Source organism: Cebidichthys violaceus, unplaced genomic scaffold, assembly GCF_023349555.1.
Source record: "Cebidichthys violaceus isolate CVI_PGR_0920_01 unplaced genomic scaffold, fCebVio1.0.p SCAF_24, whole genome shotgun sequence".
NCBI lineage: Eukaryota > Metazoa > Chordata > Actinopteri > Perciformes > Stichaeidae > Cebidichthys > Cebidichthys violaceus.
In genome coordinates, this window is record NW_027176417.1 from 190,439 (window position 1) to 213,485 (window position 23,047).

The 23,047-nt window shown below is 46.0% G+C and overlaps 3 protein-coding genes and 1 long non-coding RNA gene across 6 annotated transcripts; 2 read left to right on the forward strand and 2 right to left on the reverse strand.

The window, feature by feature from the left end:
• Nucleotides 1–3,718: 3,718 nt before the first annotated feature.
• Nucleotides 3,719–6,246, forward strand: cldn10e (claudin 10e). Its single transcript, XM_068719526.1, has 5 exons — nucleotides 3,719–3,995; nucleotides 4,084–4,245; nucleotides 4,997–5,078; nucleotides 5,166–5,279; nucleotides 5,835–6,246. Exons 1-5 carry the CDS (start codon nucleotides 3,764–3,766, stop codon nucleotides 6,244–6,246), a joined length of 1,002 nt encoding a protein of 333 aa, XP_068575627.1. The 5' UTR covers nucleotides 3,719–3,763.
• A 1,971-nt stretch (nucleotides 6,247–8,217) lies between these two features.
• On the forward strand, nucleotides 8,218–9,456 carry cldn10d (claudin 10d). Its single transcript, XM_068719527.1, has 5 exons — nucleotides 8,218–8,449; nucleotides 8,599–8,760; nucleotides 8,841–8,922; nucleotides 9,025–9,132; nucleotides 9,279–9,456. Exons 1-5 carry the CDS (start codon nucleotides 8,218–8,220, stop codon nucleotides 9,454–9,456), a joined length of 762 nt encoding a protein of 253 aa, XP_068575628.1.
• LOC137878981 (uncharacterized) lies at nucleotides 8,224–9,261 on the reverse strand. The gene is made up of 3 exons (XR_011103673.1): nucleotides 9,006–9,261; nucleotides 8,570–8,750; nucleotides 8,224–8,457 (listed from the first exon to the last, which is right to left on the reverse strand). It is a non-coding gene; the product is annotated as an uncharacterized lncRNA (long non-coding RNA).
• A 1,736-nt stretch (nucleotides 9,457–11,192) lies between the features above and the next one.
• Nucleotides 11,193–20,257, reverse strand: dzip1 (DAZ interacting zinc finger protein 1). 3 transcript variants are annotated; one of them, XM_068719523.1, is made up of 19 exons: nucleotides 20,169–20,257; nucleotides 19,512–19,656; nucleotides 18,674–19,267; nucleotides 16,913–16,997; nucleotides 16,715–16,830; nucleotides 16,291–16,449; nucleotides 16,056–16,193; nucleotides 15,914–15,976; nucleotides 15,478–15,606; nucleotides 14,998–15,046; nucleotides 14,854–14,904; nucleotides 14,611–14,670; nucleotides 13,835–14,010; nucleotides 13,548–13,752; nucleotides 13,211–13,379; nucleotides 12,704–13,062; nucleotides 12,373–12,494; nucleotides 12,103–12,262; nucleotides 11,193–11,707 (listed from the first exon to the last, which is right to left on the reverse strand). In XM_068719523.1, exons 2-19 carry the CDS (start codon nucleotides 19,512–19,514, stop codon nucleotides 11,616–11,618), a joined length of 2,730 nt encoding a protein of 909 aa, XP_068575624.1. In that variant the 5' UTR covers nucleotides 19,515–19,656; nucleotides 20,169–20,257; the 3' UTR covers nucleotides 11,193–11,615. The 3 variants fall into 3 exon arrangements, with proteins under 3 accessions (XP_068575624.1, XP_068575626.1, XP_068575625.1); XM_068719525.1 differs by having other exon boundaries at nucleotides 19,472–19,656; XM_068719524.1 differs by lacking the exon at nucleotides 14,611–14,670.
• Nucleotides 20,258–23,047: the final 2,790 nt, after the last annotated feature.

Here is a 23,047-nt window from a genome sequence, read left to right on the forward strand (position 1 = left end):
ACAGAGCTGCTAGCATAGCTGTAAAAAAAAGCAAAAATTACAGAATAATCTAAAATATAAACACTCGGTTTCACTAACTTTATTTTTCTTCTTTACTACCGGGATTATCGTCTCACGAGTCTTTAGATTCATCTTGCGACCCCTCGTTGGGGTCCCGACCCCTAGGTTGGGAACCACCTCTTTAACACACTGAAATGGAAGGGTGCTTCACAGTTTATATCATTTTATTTTTGTTTACGGTTGTCAGAATACATTAAAGACATTCCAGAGACAATGATTAGATCGATATCTTTAAATGACGCTTTAAGGGTTTCTCTTTCTCAGTAATTATTCTCAGTAATTGCTTTGAGATAATAACTAATTATCTCAAAGCAATATGGCGGTCATTTATTTTGAAAAGAAAATGATTTCAAAAGTACAAGCTAGAAGGAGTTTTAACATTTCAAATTAAGCAAGATTTAGCGCTCTTTTATTGTTCAGCTGCTTTAACATTTTGTTTATTCAGGGCTTTATTTCTGATCCTTTTTCCTTGTTGTCTCTTTGCAGAGCTGAATACTCGTACACCGGAGCTGCGTCGTTTGCGACGGCACGCAACAAGCACAGAAAGACGATCAACAGCCTCCAGAAGGAACCAGAGGAGCCGTCAAGGCGGTTCGGAAGAAACGCCTACGTGTGACATTCGGACTTGGCGTCACATTCGTCGATAGAAATGATTTCACCAGTAAAAGCAAAGGACACCGCTCACTTTCATTAACTCCTGTGCCTCCGGAGAGTGTAATTCATGTGTCGGTTTACAAATTCTGCTGATCTGCAGTGGCCAGATTCGACTATAAATTTGGCTACTTTTTGGGAACATTTCTGTCAGTGGCTCTAAGCAAACGATAAGCTTGTTTTTGTTTTTTTCTTCTTTTGGGGCAGGAAATTTGATTTGGCACAAAACAGCGTTCAAACTCTGCGGTCACCTTCACCAAGCTGGCCTTCGCCATCTGTCTCACATAGACTGAAGACATATTCAATATCTATTTCAGAATTCTTGAGTTAAAGGCCAATTGGACATCAATATTTAAAAGGGAAATAGATTTTAAAGCATTTTTAAAGATGATTTTCAGTGATTGTAAACATGATTTTTGGGGTATTTTTTTTTTTACACAAAAGTTAATATGTAAAGCAGTTCTGGTTTGGAAAGATTCTGTAAATGTGACCAAATAGTAATTTGATAAGTAACCAAAAAATAAAGAATGGATTACTTTTGAAAACCTGGGTAGTTATGATGTAACTCCAGTTAATCTGCTCCTGTCACTTTAAGGACATAGGGGACACCCTCGGGTCATAACTCTGAAGCAGAAGGCCTTTCTCGGGGGGTCTGTGCCTAGACCTGATCGGACCGCCAAAGGTCACAAGGTCACGTCTGACCCCCCCAGAGATGGCTCTGCAGAGCAGGAGGCCCGGCCGGAGGCTTCCCCTCATATCAGCCATCCATCTCCACCTAGGAATTATTATCAATAGGAACCCCAGGCTATGTTACGCAAAACCTCCTGGCCCAGAGGTTGGATACTTGAACCAGCTGGCAGAGAGCAGTCGCCCCGGTGCTTTCTGGCGCCTTACATCCGTTAACAAGTGTCAGGTGTCCTGGGCTCTGCGGAACGCTCTCTGATATAATGGCGGTATTGTATTGTCTAATGTCCGCATCGCATGCAGGGACGTTAAAACCGCAAACGCTGCGCATCAAACTCCTTTTAGCTTGTAATTCCCTTTTCAAAATAAATGACCGCTCACAATAGCTAAATTCAAATTAATTTCAAGTTATTATCTCAAAGCAATTATTGAGAAGAATTAGAAATCCTTAAAGCGGCATTTGAAGCTATCCGTCTAATCATTTCTAAATTGTCTCTGGAATGTCTTTAATGGATTCTGACGCTCTTAAACAAAAATAAAATGATGTCTGCACACTGTAAATGCCAAATTTAGTTGTTTATTTTGTGGATTATTATAAGAAAATGCTTGACTAATATGTGGATTTTTATCGTTTTACATCCCCCGGCTTCTAAAAAGTATTCCAATAAAACATGAACACATTGCTTTGTATTAAAGGGGAACAAATTAAAGGTTAGAAACCACTGACCTACACATTGAGCTCAGATGAGATGGAGGTTGTTGCAGCCATTACTGCAATCACACCACCAGAGAGCAGCATTAACACACATGTAATGGTTAACAAATGTGAGGGAACTTCACAATGTTCTATACCTTCTATAAAGCCTGCACTGCTCCGGTCACATAAGCATCCCTTTGTTCATCCCCCCCCCCCCCCCAGTGTCATAAGTAAAGCCAATCAAAGCCACCCTCACCAAACACAGCGCCCCACCGTTTCCAATATCTCCCCACCACTACCAATAACTTTGTCATAAGCCGAGAGGACCGGGAAACAAAGAGGAGCTCTTTCATCGCCGAGGAACATTCATCACTCTCCCAGACTCTCATTACCTCAGATTTAACTCTAATTATAACCAAGCACAAAGACGCTGTGCTGCGATTGTGAGACCCACAGCGCAGTCTAATAAGTCAAATGACTAATAACCGGCAGCTTAAAGCCCGAGGCAAAGTCGAGAATGATGCTTCGAGCAGCTTAGGTCATGGCGGCAGTGAGAGCACATATTTCATGGAACATGTAAAGGTCACCGACGCAGAAATGTACTTTGGTTTTTGGTCAAAAGTGTTAAAAAAAAATGTACTCAACAGGTATTTGTGATTCATCAATTAATTGTAAGATAATATGTAAAATATATCTCTTTTATATATATATATATGTGTGTGTGTGTGTGTGTGTGTGTGTGTGTGTGTGTGTGTGTGTGTGTGTGTGTGTAAAACGTAGGTAGTAGTGTTGAGCAGAAAGTGTCCCTCCTGGTCTAATAAAGCAAGAGGTGGAGGCGTGGGTGGAGTCCAACAGTCGTCAACAGCTCCATTGCTCATTACAGCTCTGTATTGCGCTGTATTTGCAAAGCCACGCCCACTTTTGAGCAAACAAAGTTTGAGGATTTGATTTTAAGCCCTCTTGTAACAAAGCCCTGTCAACATATTCTGTTTCACTGTACGCGTCACGTGACGCTCCAACTTAAAACAACCCTGATGATGTCATCAGGGTCTCAGCTCGGTCTTCATTTGAACGGTTTTAGCAGTAACCCTGCGTTACCAACTGGCGGAGAGAGGGTCTAATGATGGATTCAACTGAAATTGCATTGTGGGAAATGTAGGATCCAGTGTTTTTGGAGCGTGACCCAAAGAGTAGAGACTGAAAGTCAAGATATGTACGACTGTGTCTGCACATGAGGGAAATGAGGCGTGAGGCTGCTTTTGGTAATCGGAGATAGATGCTGAGGCGAGCACTCTCAGTCCAGATTGACAACTCTCAAGTGTGACCCATGGGAACCTGAGCGACCGTTGTCTCTCACCCACATGTGAAGCAGTACCTGGAAAACAACAGATTTGTACCTGCAATGCACTCGTCCTGCTCCTTTTTCTGGGACCAGCAGCTGAGCAGGAGGCCGCTTCCGCGTCTTCTTTGAATTTGGATGAGAAGCAGACGTTCAGGCTCTGGATGTGCGCGTCTTCTGCGTGAATACGAGACTGCCGTGTGAAGACGAAACAGAAAAAGGATAAAGAAAAGCATCAAAATTGGACTGTGGATGAGTGATCAAGAGTTAGAATCAGAGGCGTCCTTGGATCTGAAATCTAGATAGGAGATCAACTCACGTCGAGAACCGAGATGAAGATCCGCGTGGTCCAGATTTGGGGTTTCCTGATGACCGTCTTGGGCTGGATCTTCGTGGCCTGCACCATGGCCATGGAGGGCTGGAAGATCAGCTCCATCGGGGGCATGGGGGGCTCCTCCATCATCAAAGTGGCCTGGTACTGGTCCAGCCTGTGGAGATCCTGCTTCACAGACTCAACTGCCGTCAGCAACTGCTACGACTACCCCGTTCTCTGGTCCGTGGAGGGTAGGTGATGCGTTTTCCACCCTGTCGGAAAGAAAAGCCTCTCCACTCTCATGTAGACCCTCATGTATGTCTCACTGTGCGACTCTAGGCCACATCCAGATAGTGCGAGGCCTGCTGATGGCAGCTCTCTCCCTGGGCATGCTGGGGTTCGTGCTCAGTCTGCTGGGCATGGAGTGCACCTTCATCGGGGGGAGAGACCGGTCAAAGTACAAGAAGATCTACGCCGGCGCATGGTGCCATATAGTCAGCGGTAATGTCTCGTTTCAATTCCATATTCTGCTTTGCCATTACGCTCAGCTTCAGCATCTTAAAGGGACAGGAGTACTGAGCAGGGTGCTGCTGGGGACGGGGGCAGCAGCTGGATGTGTTTTTAGACCCCCCCCCCCCCCCCCCCCCCCAAACAATAACAACTACGTCATGTGCAATGTCACTTTTTTCAACATTGTGCACAATTACATTTTAATAGCATGTGCAATACAGCTTTTTCTTATATATCATTGACAATATTACTCTCAATATCATGCAAAATATGTTTTATTTTAGTTGCTGGTAGCATTACTTCTTATACACTTTATATATTTACTCTTGTTTTTTATTCTTTTGTTGTTGTAATTTACTTTTTCTATTTTTACTCTTATTGCCATTTTAGTTTGGGCTGGTGTCAGTATTATTTATTTTACACTTTTTGTATTACTCTATTGTCATCATACATGTCATTTTTACTTGTTCTAATCTATAATCAGTCTCTGGCACAAGTATCTATGCTTTATATATATATATATATATATATATAGTGTTTTAAAGTTAAACAAAGTGATAGAGGCAGCGGTACACCATCAACTCCCATGTAGTTCGAGGTAAAATGACTGTTTTTGTCAATGGAGTCTGGTGCCTCTGAAGAGAGCACAAATACTTGTCCCAGAGTCTGATCAAAGAAAACAGAATCTTGCTAATCGTAACTAATTTCTGAAGTCTTCAGACTCAACATGATTTCTCTTTAGGGATCCTGTCCACATGCGGCTATGCTGTTTATGCGCAGTACGTCTCGGTGGAATACTTCAACCCTGACTTTAACGGACTGAGGTAAGTGAACAGGCTTGAACGTAACCCTTCGAGTCCCTCTTGAGTAAACATAAACCTGTAAATCTCACAGCGCCTCTCCGCCGACAGGTACGACCTCGGCACCCCGATGTTCCTCGGCTGGGTCGGCTCCGCCTTTCACACCACCGGCGGTTTCTTCTACGTGTGGTCGGTGTGGGCGCCGCTCTGCGGAGGAGAGACAACGTGAGTGCGGTGACACGTAACAAGGGGAAGTGAATAAATAACTCCTCTCTCTCTCTCTCGCTCCGTTGCCTTAATAAACACCAGAGTCCCATGACTCATTACCCGAAACATGCGGGATGCTGTGTTTGTTTCTGAGCCGTGAGAAGGCTGGGAGTGTGCAGACGTGCACTCTGTACTACAACCCTCAAGTCATTGGTGTAAACAAGAAGAGGAAGGCTGGTGTTTAACAGCTTTTCCTGGTTAAATGAGTGAAGAGAAATGAGTTTTGAAACTTTCTGTTAGCAGAGGTTACAGTAACATGCTTATGTGAAAACTGATACCACTCTTGTGTTTGTACATTAACGTAACCCTCCTACCAGCAGCTCTAAAGCTCACTAACTCCAGCGACTGGAGTCTCCAACAAAGAAATGTATTGTTTTTACAAGTCCGATTAGGGACATTTGACATGTAGCATGTTTACACTCAGTTGACAGTTTCTTTTCTAGCTGATAAAAAGCTTAATCGTCGTCACACGACGGGTTCAGCCTCACTTGGCTAATGTGTTTCTCTCTCCAGGGTGATCAACGTCCAGGCACTGCCAGACCCGGAGCAAAACAAGTCCACCACGCGTCCGTCCCCAGTGTCCGAGATCTCCTCCAAGACCCAACTGTCCTCCGTGTCCGAGCTGTCGTCCAAGTCCGAGCGCTCGGACCTGTCCGGCATCTCCTCCGGATCGGGACGCACGTCCAAATCTGGACGCTCGGCCAGGTCGGGGCAGACGGCCAGGTCGGGGGGCTCGTCCGAGACCGGGAGAACCACCAGGTCTGCTGGGTCAGTGGGGTCGGTGTCAGAGTCCGCCGTCTCGTCGAGGTCCAACGTCTCGACTTCGTCCGGGTCGAGTAGCGGCGGCAGCAGCCGGACGGTGTCGTCGTTGTCGGGCAGCTCAAGGAGTGAGAGTACGGCGTTCAAGAAAAACTCTTATATTTGATATTATCATCATTATGAGACGGACAAATATTAGACAAGATGCGTTTGATTGCGCTGCCTGTTGTTCATGTTTATCATCTTTAATGTGTCACAACTACAAACAATCTATATATTCATTGAATATTACTCATAACTGAGCCACACATCCATTTGTAACAGAGCTGGCAGTCTTTGATCTACAGCTTTAATCGGGCTTTTATTCTCTTGAGTTTGTGTCAGACTACTTCCTTTACGAGGTAGGAGGCATTCAAGACCTTCATATCCGGCATTATTGCCTCTACTTGTCATCATCTGCGATGTTTAAACATCTCAAGTCTTCTATTTACCTGACTGAAGGAGACGGGCTCAGATCCTGGGTCTGCTGCTCCACATACTGGACTGGGGCTTTGTGGGGCTGCAGCCTCGCTATGGACCACTGGAGGTGGGTGAAGAAGAGTGCACCCGATGCTCTGTGAAGGAGAAAGTGTCTCCACTGAAAATATATATATTTATATATATTTTCTAAATCTAAGAATCATTCATTATTCATTATTGCTGGAACATGTGTAACTGACATTATTTGAATAAAACTGAAAAAAATCATGTCTGATTTCAACTTCTTTTTTTTTTTGTTTACACAGTTTAGCAACTATATTGTCTTGTAAAGTGAAAAAAAACTGTAATTTTAAGTTTTATTTGGAAAAGTCAAAATAACTAGCGGTGCACAGAAGTCCACTTTTGGGGTTGGGCTTAAAAGGGTTAAGAGAATAGTTAAGCACAATATGGGAAATACGCTCGTCTTTTATCCCAACCAAAACAAATTTCAATGAGCATTTAAAGGGGCACCGCACAGATCTCACACCGGAAGTTCACACCGGAAGTTCACACAGGAGTACTACCGAGTCTTGTCAAACGGTTACAGAATGTCTTGGGGAAGCTTTCCAATGTTACAAATCTACGATACTTTTTAGTTTCTTACAGAAAGCCCAAGTTACAAACTGGAGGTTTGGAGTTTAAAGGAGCGTCTAATGAAAGATGCTATTGAGTTGCATTATGGGAAACGTAGGATTCAGCGGTTTCAGTCAGAATATCTCCGTCTCTGCTGCTTGAATTTTGACCACTTTTTAAAATAATCTGTTTATTATGAGACTTTAAGGAAGTGCATTACTAAATCACTGCACTGCCCCTTTAACATGCCAAATATCTGTCAGAAATACTCAAAGTATCCGTGTAGTTGTGGTATTAATACTCTTTATACATTGATGTCATGGGCCAAAAAGATCTAACAGGGCAAAAGTGATAGGAGGGTAATGCAGTCAAAAGTGGGTACCGTGACCAATAATCACCCGGTGGAGACCGGAGGAGTAATGACGGGACGTCTGCTTTCCATCTCGGCCGCCCCCCCCCCCCCAGCTTTCCCTCATGCAGGTGTTTCAGTCGTGGCTCACTTTTGTTTTTACATAAACGGTTCTATTTTCCAGAGCAAAAGGAGATCCATAACACGTGGCCTTTTGAATCACCCTCATGAGTTAACGCAGGATATTATTAGCCAGTTTGATCCGTTTTCTCCTCATCTATGAAATTATTTTAGCATATTTATATTTTATGGTAAGTTCTGCGTTTTGTCATCTTCACATAGATCTTCACAGATCCAGTATGTGGTATGCGATTACCCCTTCAATTGTTTTGATGTCAGAAAAGAAGAAAACGGTATTTGAATAAAGACATAAACAACGGTTGATGCAACAGTGAGGATGTAAAACGAGACGCACGGGTTAACTAGAAAGACCTGATCCTTCACCCGAGTGCTGGGAACGTGAAGGATGCTTACGAGGCAAAACCGTTAAAAAGATAAGATGACAACACTGCAGGTCTGACAACGACACAGAGGAAGAGCTCAGTCCGGATTCCCACGGTGACAAGTTGTTCCAGCTTGGACGTTACTCTCTGTATCCGACACACCTTGATAGTTTTACTACCTGAAGGACTCACCATGAACTACCGGACGGTGGTGATGTACATGGAGATCGGCTGCTTGGTGTCCTGCCTGTGCGGCTGGATCCTGGTGTGCTCCACCCTTCCCACGGAGTACTGGACCTTCTCCGAGGTGGGCAGCATCGTGCTGACCACCTCCAACTACTACTCCAACCTGTGGAGGGACTGCATCTCGGACACCACGGGGGTGTCCGACTGCAAGGACTACCCTTCCATGCTGGCGCTGCCCGGTAGGACGCTGGGGAAACGTCAAGATATCAAAAATATTGATATTTTCTTTGGCCCCTCCAATAAAAGAATAGCCTCGGTTTTTTTAAATTGAAAAAATACTAAATGAATAATTTCCGTACATTTATTGGTTGCACCTGCTTTCTTTCAGCGTTCCTACACGCCTGCAGAGCGCTCGCCGTCTGTTCCGTCATCACCGGTTTCTTCGGAGGCGTCCTCACACTCGTCGGGATGAAATGCACCAAAATCGGCGGCTCGGAGATCGCCAACGCGAGGGTGACCTTCGCGGGCGGCATAACCTACCTGGTTTCAGGTAAAGACATATTCCTTCTTAAGATGTTCAACTTGTGTTATGCACTGTGGACGTTTTAAGCGAGGCATGTCTTCTGTTAGGGTTCTGCGGTATGATCACCTACTCGTGGTGGGCCAACAGAGTTATATCAGAGTTCTTGGACGTAAATTTCAGGGCACAGAAGTGAGTACTTTTAAAGCAGTGCGATTATCATAACAAGTGACATCTACAAATGGGGATGAAACTAACCGTAACTCTTGATGTACCTGAATACTTGCTGCTCAGATTTGAACTTGGAGCTGCTGTTTTCATTGGCTGGGGAGGCTCCATCCTTCTCCTCTCTGGAGGGACAGTGCTGACTTACTTCTCTGGAAAAGAAGGTCTCCCAAAAATGTAAATATGAAATCTGTTACATTCCATTTAAGATGTATTGCCTCTATATCTATGACCATATTGCGTACCATATCGAGGCCAAAAAAGCTGCATGGGAAGAAACAAATAACTCCACCATACACCTCCCGTTTCAAATATGTCAACAGTTCTCCAGCAAGGCCACGGAGGCCGGCCACTTACGCCACCGCCCGGACCAGACGCACCTACATGCTGCCCGGCGCGTCGTCCAGAGTGACTCTGGGGCCGCCGCTGTTCTATGAAGGCAGGAGGAGCCGAGCGACAACGAAGACCAGACTGACCTTCAACAGGGACAGCTTCGTCTGAGCCGAGACAGTGAACTAAAAGACTTGAGAAGGAATGATTCGACGTTATGGGAAATACATTGATTTGTTTTCTTGCTCGGAACTAGATGAGATGATCGGTACCACCGTCGTGTCTGTATGTTCAATATGAAGCAAGATCCAGCGTTCCATTGGCTTAGCTTAGCATAAAGACTGGAAGTAGGGGGAAACAGCTAGCCTGGTTCCATCAGAGTGTAACAAATTGGGAGTACTTGCACCTCTAAAGCTCACTAATCAACACGTTGTAATTAGTTTGTTTAGGGTGAGAAAGAGCTAGGCTAACTGTTTATCTAATATTTAAGCTATGCTAAGCTAAGTAGCTGCTGGCTCCAGCTTTATATCTCGCATAGTCATGAGTGGTATCTATCATCTCGTCTAACTCTTGGGAAGAAAACATAAATGCATATTTCCCAAAATCAGAAACTATTCGTATAATAATGTAATGTAAGGCTGGAAATATGAATTTATTCAATAAGTCTGTTTTTTTTTTTTTTTAACATTTTGTATTCACAGCCTCTTTTTGCCTTTCATCATGGGGCATCCACGGTCTGCTGACCCTTTGATTCCTTCCCGTCTGCTTTGTTCTGTTGAAACGGGCTGAAAGGCTCAGTATAAAAAGGAGAAACATGAAACATAACGCATCTCTCCCAGCTCGATGGCATCATAGCATGTGATAAGACTTAGTGTTTGTTTACAAATCTGTTCAAAAAAGACTCCTCCATACTTTATTTATCTCGCCTGACCTTTCTGGCCTTTCTGGCTGTATGGCCATAGGGTCATAGTTTCTTTTTGTACATCTTTTTGAAAAAATTCCTCCTTTTAAAATGGACTAAACAAATCCAGCGTCCCCATTAGGTTTCTTTTCTTTTGTCAATTTCATTTGCACCTGAACTTCCTTTGAGTCGCCAGAAGATGGCGCTCAAACAGCTGGTAGTGTTTTGTATTGTTCGCTGCTGCGTTGATCTCACATCGCTGATCGCCGGTCAACCTTAAGACTCCGTTCTGATGAAGGAAGGAAAGACGGCTGGACATGTTTGGTGAATAAAGCACGGAGTACCGGAGAGGAATTATGCAATACGTTTTAGGACTTTTTGAAAACGATTCAATGACAGTCAAGGAGGCCAACTTGTGTCAGAACAAGAAGCCGTCACAGCTGTTACTCCCCATAAAAACCCAGCTGCTCATATTACAAAGGAGTCTCGTGGTCGGGACAGCCAGTCAGAATGTGGCTCAGCGCGCCGCTTCTAAAAACGCTACGGATGAGTTAAAAGCTGAGGTCAAATGTCAAGCGCTTCAATGTATTAACATAAAATGTACTTAAAGTATCAAAAGTAAAATGACTCATTATGCAGAATTGCCCATCAGCATATTATTGTCATAAACTTTGAGATTATATTATAATTTCTGTATCAACATGCAAGCTGTACTTTTAATGTTGTAGTTGGTTGAGGTCATTTTAACTACTTCCTGTTCTGTTTTAGTTTGATCATTGTTTATAAGTTGATTACATGTTTTGTATGTAAATCCGGTAAGTGACTAGAAACTATAGGTCTATAGTTGTTTCAGATATCTCATGTATTGAAAACAAACAAACATGTTAAAATGTGTTCCCATTCATCCTGACTTTTGTTCAAACTGACCTTTATTCTTTTGAAAATCCGTTTATTTATGACTGTAATTAAATCCCTTTTCAGAACCTTGATGACACGTGTCCCGGAATGATTCCACATAGAAATAGATTTTATTGCTTGTATAAATATTTTCTATACAAAAAAAAACACATCTCATCGCTTAATTTCACATGTGAAGGCAATATACAATTTGGTGTACAAAATTTGACACATACTACACACAGCGTCTCGTTTGGAGTGTGGGTTATATTTCAATGAATATATACCAAATGAAAAAACTAAAATGTAAAAGTTGAACGCTATAAAAGGTCTAAGGCAAGCAAAGCATTGGCACCAGGCATAAGGGGACACTTGGTATTTAACTGTCATATGTATTCCATGGTCGTTCTTTTCTACATGAACGTCTTAGTATTGCTCTCTCTGTATTATAGCAGACTATTAGGCATGGACTGTAGGTGTCACATGGGCTGACTGAGGTCTTTGTGTCTGTGCTTGCTACGTCACCTTAGCGTTATCTATTGCTTATGTCCTCGGAGTCGCTGATGTCGCTCAGGGAGCACAGGCTGCTCTTCAGGGTGCTTCCTGTTCCAGCTTCGGTCAGACCTGCCGGGGCGACAGACAGCTGCGTTCACAAACAGGAAGAGTCGAAAATAATCACCTTATTAGGCCGTGAGAAACAACGTCCAACGCTGGTTGTTGCGACGCTGTCCCAGGTGCTGAAACGCAGCAGGGCCAGCACCCATAGGCTGCAGTCCATCTATTCATTCATAAATGTATTTCTGGGGCCAACTACACATGAGCTCATTTGTTTTTATGGGCTGTCGCTGTAATGTATTTGATGGGATTGTTGCACATTGTTGCAGGCGGTTTTGTTTCAATAAATGAGGTCAATGCTTCAAGTCTCGTGAGACAATAATAGAGTAAAGTGAAGGAGGTTCTTCTTCGTTTGTGTGAATGTGTAAGCATCCATTACATGTGAGAGATATGACCCAGCTGACCTGATTTGGCACCTTTTCCGGTGGAGGTTCCCCACACGCTGGTGCTGGGCGAGTCCAGGCTCTTCCTCGCCGGTCCAGAGCCCTGAGCCGGTTTAGCCGTTTCCCGTCTGTCCTCTAAGGAGGACCCCGCCCACTCACTGCTCTCCTCTAGATCTGTGTACTGTGTCACACACACACACACACACACACACACACACACACACACGTTTCAAATGAGCTAGCAACGTTGCGGGTCGAAGCACTGAGGTTCTATCGTGGAGCGAATCTCACCGTGAGCTCCTGAACCTCGTCCTTCCTCTCTGGTAAGACGCTGACGCCCCCTGCTGGTTTCTTTATCGCTCTCTCTGCAAACTGCTTCTCCATTTTTCTAGCCAGGTCATTGATTTTGTTCTCTAAAAGAATTTAAATAAACAATACAATAAATGTGTGTTTTTTTTGGGTTTTTTTTTTATGAGTACAGTTTCCATTTCTAAATAATATCTGATGATTTCTCAGATTTTTATAGACCATGTTTCCGTAGTATGGAGTAATGTCATCTCAAAATGTAAGACCTATCATGATTCAAAAGACTTCCTTTGTTTATGATGTATAGATAACTTGCCTTTGCCAAAGTTCCTCTTGTCCACGTTGCCGTTCTGGTCTTTGAAACTCTGGAGACGCTTCGGGTCGATCTCCTGCAGCTCGCTGACCTCCGACCACTCGTCTTCGTCGCTCTCCAGCTTTGCGACTGCCGGCTTGGTCGCCCCGCCCACTGAGCCCCGGGCCTGCTGGGGGTTGGAGGCGAAGGACTGCCTGGCTTGAGCCTGCCTGGACTGGACCGGACTGGCTTTGCTCGCTCTGATCTGGACCTGGTTCAGTCTGGGCTGCGGGGATTTGCCCCGCTGGTGTTTTTGGGGACGCTCCTCCTCGACATCCGTGTCCTCTTCTTCAGATTCCTCATCGGAACTGAAAGGGGGGGTCCTCGAGAATCACAGACATTTTTTTATCAGTTACTTTGACACTTAAAGGCACAATTCTGTTGTAATGTAGTTATGCAGGACACAAGTAGACATTTGTGGAGAACTACGTGAAACCGCTTCATTTAAAGACGCAGCTTTATTTTCTTTACTTGGATGTGAAGGTCCTCGGAGCGGTCTTGGGTGTAGATGTCTTGGGCTGGGCGGTGGTCCTGATCCTCGGTGCCGGCTGGGGGGTCTTGGGCTGCTTGACTGCAGGTCCGGACACCACCTGGGTCGCCCTGGAGGGCAGGCTGCTGGATCGGGGGCGGATCTGCAGCACTGCGCGCGGACAAAAAAAAAACAGATGAAAGTTACACGGGTGACGACAAGCTAGCAGACTTTCTCGACAGGTCGAAGGAGTACGGTGCGTTGTTGTCGGTGCGCGTGGGGCAGAGTAAGAACTTAGGGGGATGATCTCATGCGCTAAGAGGCTTTTCGATGACTCGCCTTGAACCGATTGTCCGGATCTGGTCTGTGACTCGGGAGCAGGGTCGCTGCCTCTTCTCTGGCCGCCCAGCTTCTGCTCCACGGTGCTGGCGATCTCCTCCCGTTGGCGCCAGTAGTCGGGCATCCCCTTCGCGACGCTCTCCCGCTTTGAGTGCACCTTGGCCAGGATGGAGCTGAGCTCTTTGTCCTTCAGACCGCTCTGGTCCTGACAGGAAGTCGATACAAAGCGGGTTGAGTGAAAGAACAATTAAAGAGTATTTCTTGACTTTCTGAAGCTGTGAACTTACAGACTTGACTCCCAGGTTCTCCAGCTTCTCGATGACGGCCTGCTCCAGATCCGGCCGCATCTCCTTCTTGATGTTGGGGTTCCTTTTCAGAGCGCTGGCGGTCACCCTCGGTTTCTTCTCTGGCGCAGGCTCGGGCCTCTTCTCCACCGGCCTCCTCTCAGAGAAGCTGCTCGAGTCTGTAAAAGAAATCACACTTTGTCAGCCTTTTAAGGATAAAAAAAATAAATAAAATCAGGCTCCAATTACAGGCAGAGAGGCAAAAATGATGCAAGAATAAACATGCATTTGCCAACTTTCAGAGCAAGCTCCATGCCAAAGTTGAGTAGATGGATGGGACTGCAGCGTGGGCAGGCAGAAGAGGAGAATGTCTACGAGCTGATTTGGCAACGAGATGACGGACGGATGTAATGATCAGCAATGCTGACATGGCACAGACATCGAGCTCACTTTATGAGACGTGTGGACTGAAATCACCTCAGTCCACACTTAAAAAAGGGAAAGCTTGGATCATTTGAAGTGGGGTTTGTATGAGCTACTTCTCCATAGTCAGTGTGTTACTACAGTAGACGGAGTTTGGAGAAACAGACAGCAGCACCAAAGCATCACTTTGCTGTCTGTTACTCCAAACCCCATCTACTGTAGTAACACACCGACTATGGAGAAGTGCCTCAGACAATCACTTCAAAACACCCGAACCATCCCTTTAAGGGAAGAGGCTGCCCACAACAGACTGATGCATCCATGCAGACAGCATGCGGTGGACTCGCCCGTTTTACCTTTCTCCTCTTCTGACAGCTCCTGTATAGGATCCAGCTTAGGAGCAGAGACGGGCTCCTCTAACAGGACAGCACATGAGGTCAAAGATCATTAAAGGTCAAGTGAGATAAAATATGTGTTATAAATAAAGATGGAGGGGGGGGGGAGACAGCATGTAAATCCGTTATGCATGGAAAGCACATGCCCGGCCTCTCTGGGAGCGACAGTGTTTGTTTTTTGAATATTATTTTCTGCTGACTCACCGAGCACGACCCTCTTTGGTTTAGGCTCTGGAGCGGGCGCACTGACAAGGACTGGAAAACAGAGCACACAGTGAATGCACTGACACCGTACAGTACATGCAGTTTCCTAAAGAGAAACAAAAAGAAAAGAAAAGGAATCCCTACCTGGTACTTCCACTATTTTGGTGGGTGGATTCGAGGAGATGTTCCTTAACTGGAAGATGAAAAAAAAAAAAAAAAAAAAAAAAAAAGAGTGATTTTATTATATTTTGTCTTTTTTTTGTTGTCAGGGAATCTATTTGAAATATGTCAGGGAGGGAGGAATGGAACCAACTCTGTTTTCGTTCACTGCATTTGTGTGGAAAACTACCCATGTTGTGTTGCAGCATGGAAAAGGCAGATATTTGGCCGACTTCCTTATCAAAAGAACGAGAGTCTGGGGACGTGTAGTATTAAACCGCGCATGGGAAATTATAGAGCTACTCCAGGAAAAGCACCAGCTTCCTGTCGAATATACAGTATCACCCCGTCTCAATCAGAGCCCGCGTAGCAAATACAGGATATCCTGAATGAGAGCTGACCCTCCGCCTCGCTTCCTCTCCCGACATAATCGCGCCGGCTGTGTGAGTGCGAGTCGGTGTTGACCTGCTCCCTCTGAGCCTTGATGGTCTGCTCCCTCTCCTGCAGCCGCCTGCCCATCTCCTGCTGCAGCCGCTGGCTGCTCTCCTGGTGCTCGGACACGGACGACTGCATTCTGCTCAGCTCGTTCAGCAGCTGGAAGGCGACGGGGAGAAGATGCACGTTACAGCTTCTAACAAATCAACGGAAGCTTGTTAAATAAAGCAGTTTCAGGGGGTTTTACGCTTTCATTTGGTTGCTGTTTCTTGTGGAAACATTCATTACAGATGATGTGTTCAAGGGCCGTCGAGAAAATGAGAATCTGGCGATAATTCAGTTTTTAACGCGTCTGGCTATGATAAAGGGTGTATCTTTGGCGATTTAAAGAAAACGCGCATTTCAATCCCACCGGTGAGTTTCGGGGTTGACGGTATAACAATCAGGACAAATGATAAAAACATACCTGGTTCTTCTCAGACTCGTGTTGGGCCTTTATCTCCTGCAGCCTGAATCCCCACTTTTTATCCTAGAAGAGAACATTTTGGTGCTCAAAGCGACTTCATTCACTTGTAGATTTCAAAAGGATCCCTCCCCTCTGCACTGACCTGTTTCTTCAGCTGGTGTTCCAGCTTCTGTATGGCTTGAGTCTGCATCTCTCTGTAGTTGTCCAGATCTCTCTCTGGCTGCGAGTGAACGGGGCTGGCTGGTTTTTCATGCTTGGCTGTCTGATTCTGATTTGCTTCCTATGAATGAGAGTAGACGTGAGATAATAGAACCGGTGTAAATGAACTATGTCCTGAAAACCAAAGAAACACATATCCATTTAAATCCTTTTCGTACATTGAGAGCCTGAATATTTCGGGTGTAGAGAAACTCCATCTCCCTGCGCATGCCGTCCCTGCTGTCCTCGATCTTTCGGTCCATGCGCGCCATCTCCTCGGCCTTGAAACGCTCCAGTTCTCTCAGCAGGTCTTTTTGCAGGGACTGCTGCTCTTTTTCCTGCAATCACAGCAAAAAAAAAAAATAAAAAAAAAATCAAGAGCTCAGTCACCACACAACCACAAAGGACCGGCATTAAGGTAGAGATTTAAAAAGGGACAGTTCCCCCCAAAAATGTTTCAATCCAGACTGATAAACTGCACGACAGGTAAGAGGAAAAACATGTATTTTGGGGTGAACTGTCCCTTTAAATTTGCAGTCAATCATCTGATCGATTCATTGATTAATTGCTTAAGATCCGTCACAGTGGTCTGGTTTTTCCTACCTGAGCTGTTTTGGCTTGCAAGTCCAGCTGCTGCTGAACAATCTGCTCCTTCAGGCCGCCGATCTCCGATTTCATGCTTTCGATCTGAGATTTCTTCTCGCTGTCCGAGCGAAACTCTGTCAGGACAACAAAAGAAAAAGATGTTGTTTATGCAACGATGCAATGGGAAGGTTTCAGATGCGACTCTGCTCCACTCACCGCTCTCATACTCGTCAGGGTGGCGGCGCTGCATGTGATTCTGGAGGAACGAGGAATTGAGGAAGGATTTATCACAATGCGGACACTAAAAGAAACACACAAAAAAAAAAAAATCAGGCGTTAACACATCGACTTGTGCATTTGTTTTGGCAGAGACTGAGGAAACAGGAACACTGAAAGGACAGCAGTCGACTCATGCAACTGAAGAAAACATTTCATTTAGTCTATCTGCAGCTTTGGTTGCAGTATGTTGAGCTCTCATGGCCACCATACTATTTACAATATAGTAACACATTATTTTCAATATCAATTGCATTAGATCATCATGCAATGCATCACATGTCAGTGATTTTGAATAACCAGTCACAAAATGATAATTCACAAAAAGTCCAAAATCTCGTATAACCGCTGAGTGTCTATTAATTAGGGAGCAGTGAACGAGGCCAGGTCAGCATGAAGACGCCGATCAGGCTCCAATGAGGAGCACGCCCTGACTTCAGGCACGCGTTCCCACCCTGACAGGTAGCGTGAGTGACGCTGATTCTCTCCCTGTGGCAGGCGTCCCCACACTCCAGCTCACTATCACTTAACAACTAGAAGCACACACACACACACACACACACACACACACACACACACACACACACACACACACACACACACACACACACACACACACACACACACACACACACACACACACACTACACTGAACTCTGCCGCTCATTGCGCCAGTGACTTCATTCAACCTGCTGCTGCTGATATCTTTGTCACACCATATGGAAGCCAATATCCACAGGCGCAAGAGAGAAGTGTGCCGCTACAACGAGCGGGTGCTGCGATGTCATTAGTGTTTGGGATGAGCGTGGATATTAAGTGGAGTGACATTAGTCTTCACAGAGAGCCCACTGTGTGTGTGTGTGTGTGTGTGTGTGTGTGTGTGTGTGTGTGTGTGTGTGTGTGTGTGCGGCCATGTGGACCGATGTCAAGCAGCGAACGCCAAAAGGTCCTCACAGGACACGAACACACAGCCTCTCTATCAATTATTGAGCCACAGCTTGTTAGCTGAGCTGCTAGCGCACACCTAGCAACCACATGCTGTCAAGACACACCATGTCGGTCGCCTTGGCAGCCGTACACTTTGAGTGCAGAGGGAGGTTTTTTGATTTGTGCTATAAATAACTACGCCACCTAACCCTGATAACCTTTACCAACAAATGGATCGGACAGATAGACCAACAGCGTGTACACAAGCACCACTAAATGCTCTACAAGGACGTACGCGTGAGTGTGTGTGTGTGTGTGTGTGTGTGTGTGTGTGTGTGTGTGTGAGGGTGGGGGAGGTGGGAGTCAGACGGTCGTCTTGATTGCTGCTCGTCACCCTTTTGTAAGTGGATTAAAAAAAAAAACCTAATTGCCACCACATGACACCATCTGTTCAGCAGCTCTACATCCTATTCTTCCAGCCTGAAAACAAAGCTTATTATTACCACACCAAAACAAGGCAGCCATGGCAGCTTCTACGGCACACAACCATTTTAGAACCAATATGTTGTCTTTTTCCCTCCAAACCCGGATAGGAAAAGCACAAAGCCGGAGCTCTGAATAGACCTTGGGAACAATGACAGAGAGGGGGCCCTTAGGAGGAGGAGTGGGGGTGGGGGTGATGGAGCTAGCTGTCCGCTTGCCAAACATATGTGAAATGCAAATGGTAACCGATCCTCCTCCCTGGAGAGTGAGCGTTTAGCGTGTCAGCGGTACCTTCTGGCCGCTGGTGATCCGGGGCGCGAGCATGGACTGCTGGGTGCGGATGAATTTCTTCCTCTGCTTGAGCTCGGCGGTCAGCATCTTCACCTTCTCCTCCTGCGTCTTCTGCTGAGCCAGCAGCTGCTCTCGCTCCCTGCCGGCGGCCGCGACCCGCTCCTCCGCCGCGCGCAGGTTGTGGGCGAGGAACTCCTGACAGTGGAGGAGCCACTCCACCGTGAGCTGGGCCAGCCGCAGGAGCTTGACCAGAGCCGGGTCCACGGGGCTCTGGCACCGCTGGCACCGCTCGCCGTCCAGGCTGCAGAAGGTCACGCTGCCGATGTGCTCCTGGAGGGCGTCCAGGTCCAGCTGGCTCACCACCAGGTCTACGTCCACGGCGTTGATCCGCCGCCAGTCTACGCTCTCCCGGCGCGGGCGGAACTTGAAGGGGAGGACGACGGAGGCGCCGCTGGACGGAGTCATGCCGGGCGCTGGGTGTGCGTTCACAGAGGGCTGGCTGAGCGGGGAGTTCAGGAGGGACGGGATCCCTGCTGATGAGTGGGTCCCCTGGGTGTCACCGGTGTACGGGTAGTATGCTCCGTCGTGAAACGGCTGAAAACAAAGAGATCATTTAAAACAGATGTATCATGCAAATCTTAACATTTCACGTTAGCATCACATGCTCTATATGCTCCACAGTCACAGGAAGAGGGTGGAAGAAGAAGAAGAAGAAGAAGAAAAAGACAGACAGCAGCATCTGCCTTGGCGGGGTAGAACAACAGAGCACAGATTTCACTACAGCCGGGCTCCATCTACCTATCTGCCGCTGTGCCGATGCCGCCGGGCCTCTCCTTACCATCTTCCGACTGATTCTGCCTCTGCGGGCAGAAAGAAACCGAAGATCGCTCCTCTCCGGTTCCGCCCCCTCTCAGGCAGCTCAACGCGACAACGCCGGGGCTGGGGCGTCCGCCACGTTACCATGGAGACAGAGACGAGCGTCCCTGGGGGGGGGGGTAGAGAAATGTTATCACAACACTGGCTGTAAATGAGCAAGTGTTTCCCCTACAGTGTGTCCTAAGGCTCCTCACTCACACGTGTCGACTCGTTTACCTGCAAGATGAGCGCGAGGAGGATGAGCGAGAAAATGGCGAGAACTCCGCTAATCTCTTTGCGTCACGTTTTCCGAAACAAACGTTTCATGTTTTTCAGCTTGACCTCAACCGAAACAATGGCACGCACGCTTGAACGTGTCTGAGCAACACCAAACATGTCTCTCTGAGGTCTTAACGCTACTTTTGAGAACAAAACATTTCACCAAATTCAGCCAAAGTAGCGTTTGCTAGCTCGAGGCGGCTCGCGCATTTGAACCCTCTACCTACACGGCTAACGGACATTTTTTTTAGTCAACGTGCAGGGCAAAACTAATTCAAACTAACGTCACAATACATCACTAACAACTAACAATGTCGAAATGTTGAGTTGTGTATTGCAGGACTTCGTTAATTCGACTTACCGGAGGGTTTGTGTTGCTAATTCGCAGCCTTCGGGAAAAGTTTTCTATCGCCGGGACCCCAGGAGGTTTGCGGGTGACGTAGCCGCTGGTCTCCACATTCCTAAATCCCTGCTTGAAAAAAAAAAAAAGAAAAAATACCATGAAGCTAACTGTAATAAACAATTAACTTCCGGTAATTACCTTCAAAGTAAAACGTTGATTATAACGGGACTGTAAAATAAAAAAACTACATCAACCACATCTTTGTATAGGGTAATTTTAACATCCGAGCAAAGGACTGCAGATGAAAGTCTAGTACATGTACATGTCCATAAACAGTAAAATACACATGCAATATGTAAATACATTTTAAAGTTTAATTTAGCCATGGAACCATTTTCTGATATTCACATTTCCCCCATTAGACCACGAAACGGATTGTTTTCCATGTCCTTTAATTTTCGGATTTTGCATACATGTTTATATCATTAAATGTTATCTCTAAACGTATTTAATATACTGTGGCTTTATTGTTTCTCCTCATGTATGTTACATGTGTCCCCTAATACTTTCTAAATTATATTATCATACAAATTCCTTGCATACATTGGCAATCGACGGTGATTGTGATTCATACAGTATGTTATGACATTTATGCCATGCATAGGATATAGTTCTATCCTATGCATGGCATTAATCTGGTTTAATCAACTGTTTTCATATTCCGTTAGTTTACAGTTTCGTCTTATTTTGTAAAAGACCAATGTATACAAACGCGAATTTATGGGTAAATTAGGGCGCAAATATACCACGCTGAAAAATAAGAAAACAAAAATGTAATCTAACGCATGGCGCTAACGGGGACCCGCACGTTGTCCTCATTTCCGGTGTTGTTGAGGCGACTTGACGCAGCTCGCAAGGAGAGAGGGGGGGGGGGGGGCAGACTTTGAAAACGGAGAAACGGGGAGTCTGAAGCCTGAAAGCAGGGAAGAGGGGAGTCGGGGTTGTATACGGTGTTACACAGTGTAACCGAATAAAACACGAATAAAACGTTGGAGGCAGAGTAACGGGTGAAACACTGAAACATTCAGCAATACTTTGAGGGGATGAAAGAGAAGATATGGAACACTTTGCGCTACAGTAGGTGTGCTGGTCTTGTGTAAGGGCTCCCCCTTGTGGTTGAAACCATCACTAACAACCCCTTTTCAAAGTGGGGCCCAACCTGCTGCTGTGAAACTGGCTGGTGGTTTTGTATTATATTATAATAACAATAATAATAATGGCGTTTGTTTTGCTTTTACTAACAAACGGCAGCTTGTTGGCCCCCTAAAAATAATCACCACCTCACCTGAGAATAGTACAGAGGTATCATCAGCAAAATGTACCAAAATAAAAGTTTCCCAACCTAAGGGTCTGGCTCCTCCAAAGGGTCACAAGAAAGAAAAAAAGGGGGGCGGAGGGCATGAGATGACTAATGGTGCAGACAGTTCTGCTAGAATAAATTAAATATAAGTAATTGGGCCTTAAACGAGTATTGAAATGAAACCACGCAAGGTGTTTAGCGGGGAGTTGTCTCTTTGTGGGACTACAGAGGCGTCTTAAACAGGACGAGGAGCCCACATCGTTTTTATGCCTCCGCGCTGGTGACAGCTGTAGCCTTGGGCATTGTTTCCTGTTCTCATTTCTGCTATTATTAGTGCTACCGCTGCCATCACTACTACTCTCATGGGTATCATTTCTGCCGTAAGAATTGACATCTTTAGCAGAGGGACCTCTGTTGCCCGCATTGTTTAAGGATTCATGGACAGAGGACGTCGTATGTGATTTGTGATCGTGGCCTATACAAATAAAATGTAATGAAATGATATTGTTTTGCAGCCGTCTGTCCATCCGTCCGTGAAATCTGAAAATGGAAGAGAAGATTGAAGTGGTGGAGTAAAAAGAACAATATTTCTGTCCTTCTCCAGTACTGCAGCAGTCGCCCTACCAAGTTCATTACTTCACCGACAGAGGTCAGTAGAGATCTGATCTCAGCTCTGCGGACGCTGTGGTTTTATTGCGGAGGAGTGATGGCGACCCCCCCCCCCGTCAGAGGAAACGCTGCCTACTGCTGCTGTGATGGAGAGCAAGCTGCAGGAGGCGACACAGTGCCCACTTTAATTGGGGGGTGGGGGGGGAAACACTCAGCGGGGTGCTCGTCCGTGCGCGTGCGCCGCTTGCATTCCTAGGATCACTGTTTTTTTTTTATACGCATCAAATTAAAGAATGATTCACATTCAGGACAATGCGAGCGTTGGCTCAATACTAAAAAAAAAAGGGAACTACAGTGAGGATCCGTGTCGAGAGCTGCTGTCAAGAAACGGCACGACACGGACGCATCCCGGCGTGTTGAACTCTCCCTCAGAGTCCCGCTGCTGGAGCCCCCCCCCAGACGGCTTCCGTCGAGTCCTGATAAATAGAGATTATAATTCCTCCGGACGCGGCCCGCGACTCTCAGGATCGCTCGAGGCGGGTGAACACGCGGGCCGCTGGCATCGCAACGAGCCGCAGAGGTTCAGCTGGAGGACGACATGCTGACGCGCTCGTTTCCGGACCTCCGAAAGAGGAATTCAAGTTTTCTCCCAAACTCACGGTACCCTCCGGGCCGGAAAATAAATAAAAAAAACACACTTGTTTGATAAGAGTTTACCAAGAGACACACACACACACACACACACACACACACACACACACACACACGCGCGCTCGGCCAGTAAAAAGTTGCGGCGCTGCATTAGTCATGCGGCAAAAAAAAAAAGGGAGCAGGGGTGTGTGGAGGAAGAGGAGCAGACCTCTTGAGATGAGTAAGCGCGGCCCTACACTCAATTTACTGCTTGATTTATGAGTTCATTTCCTGCGCC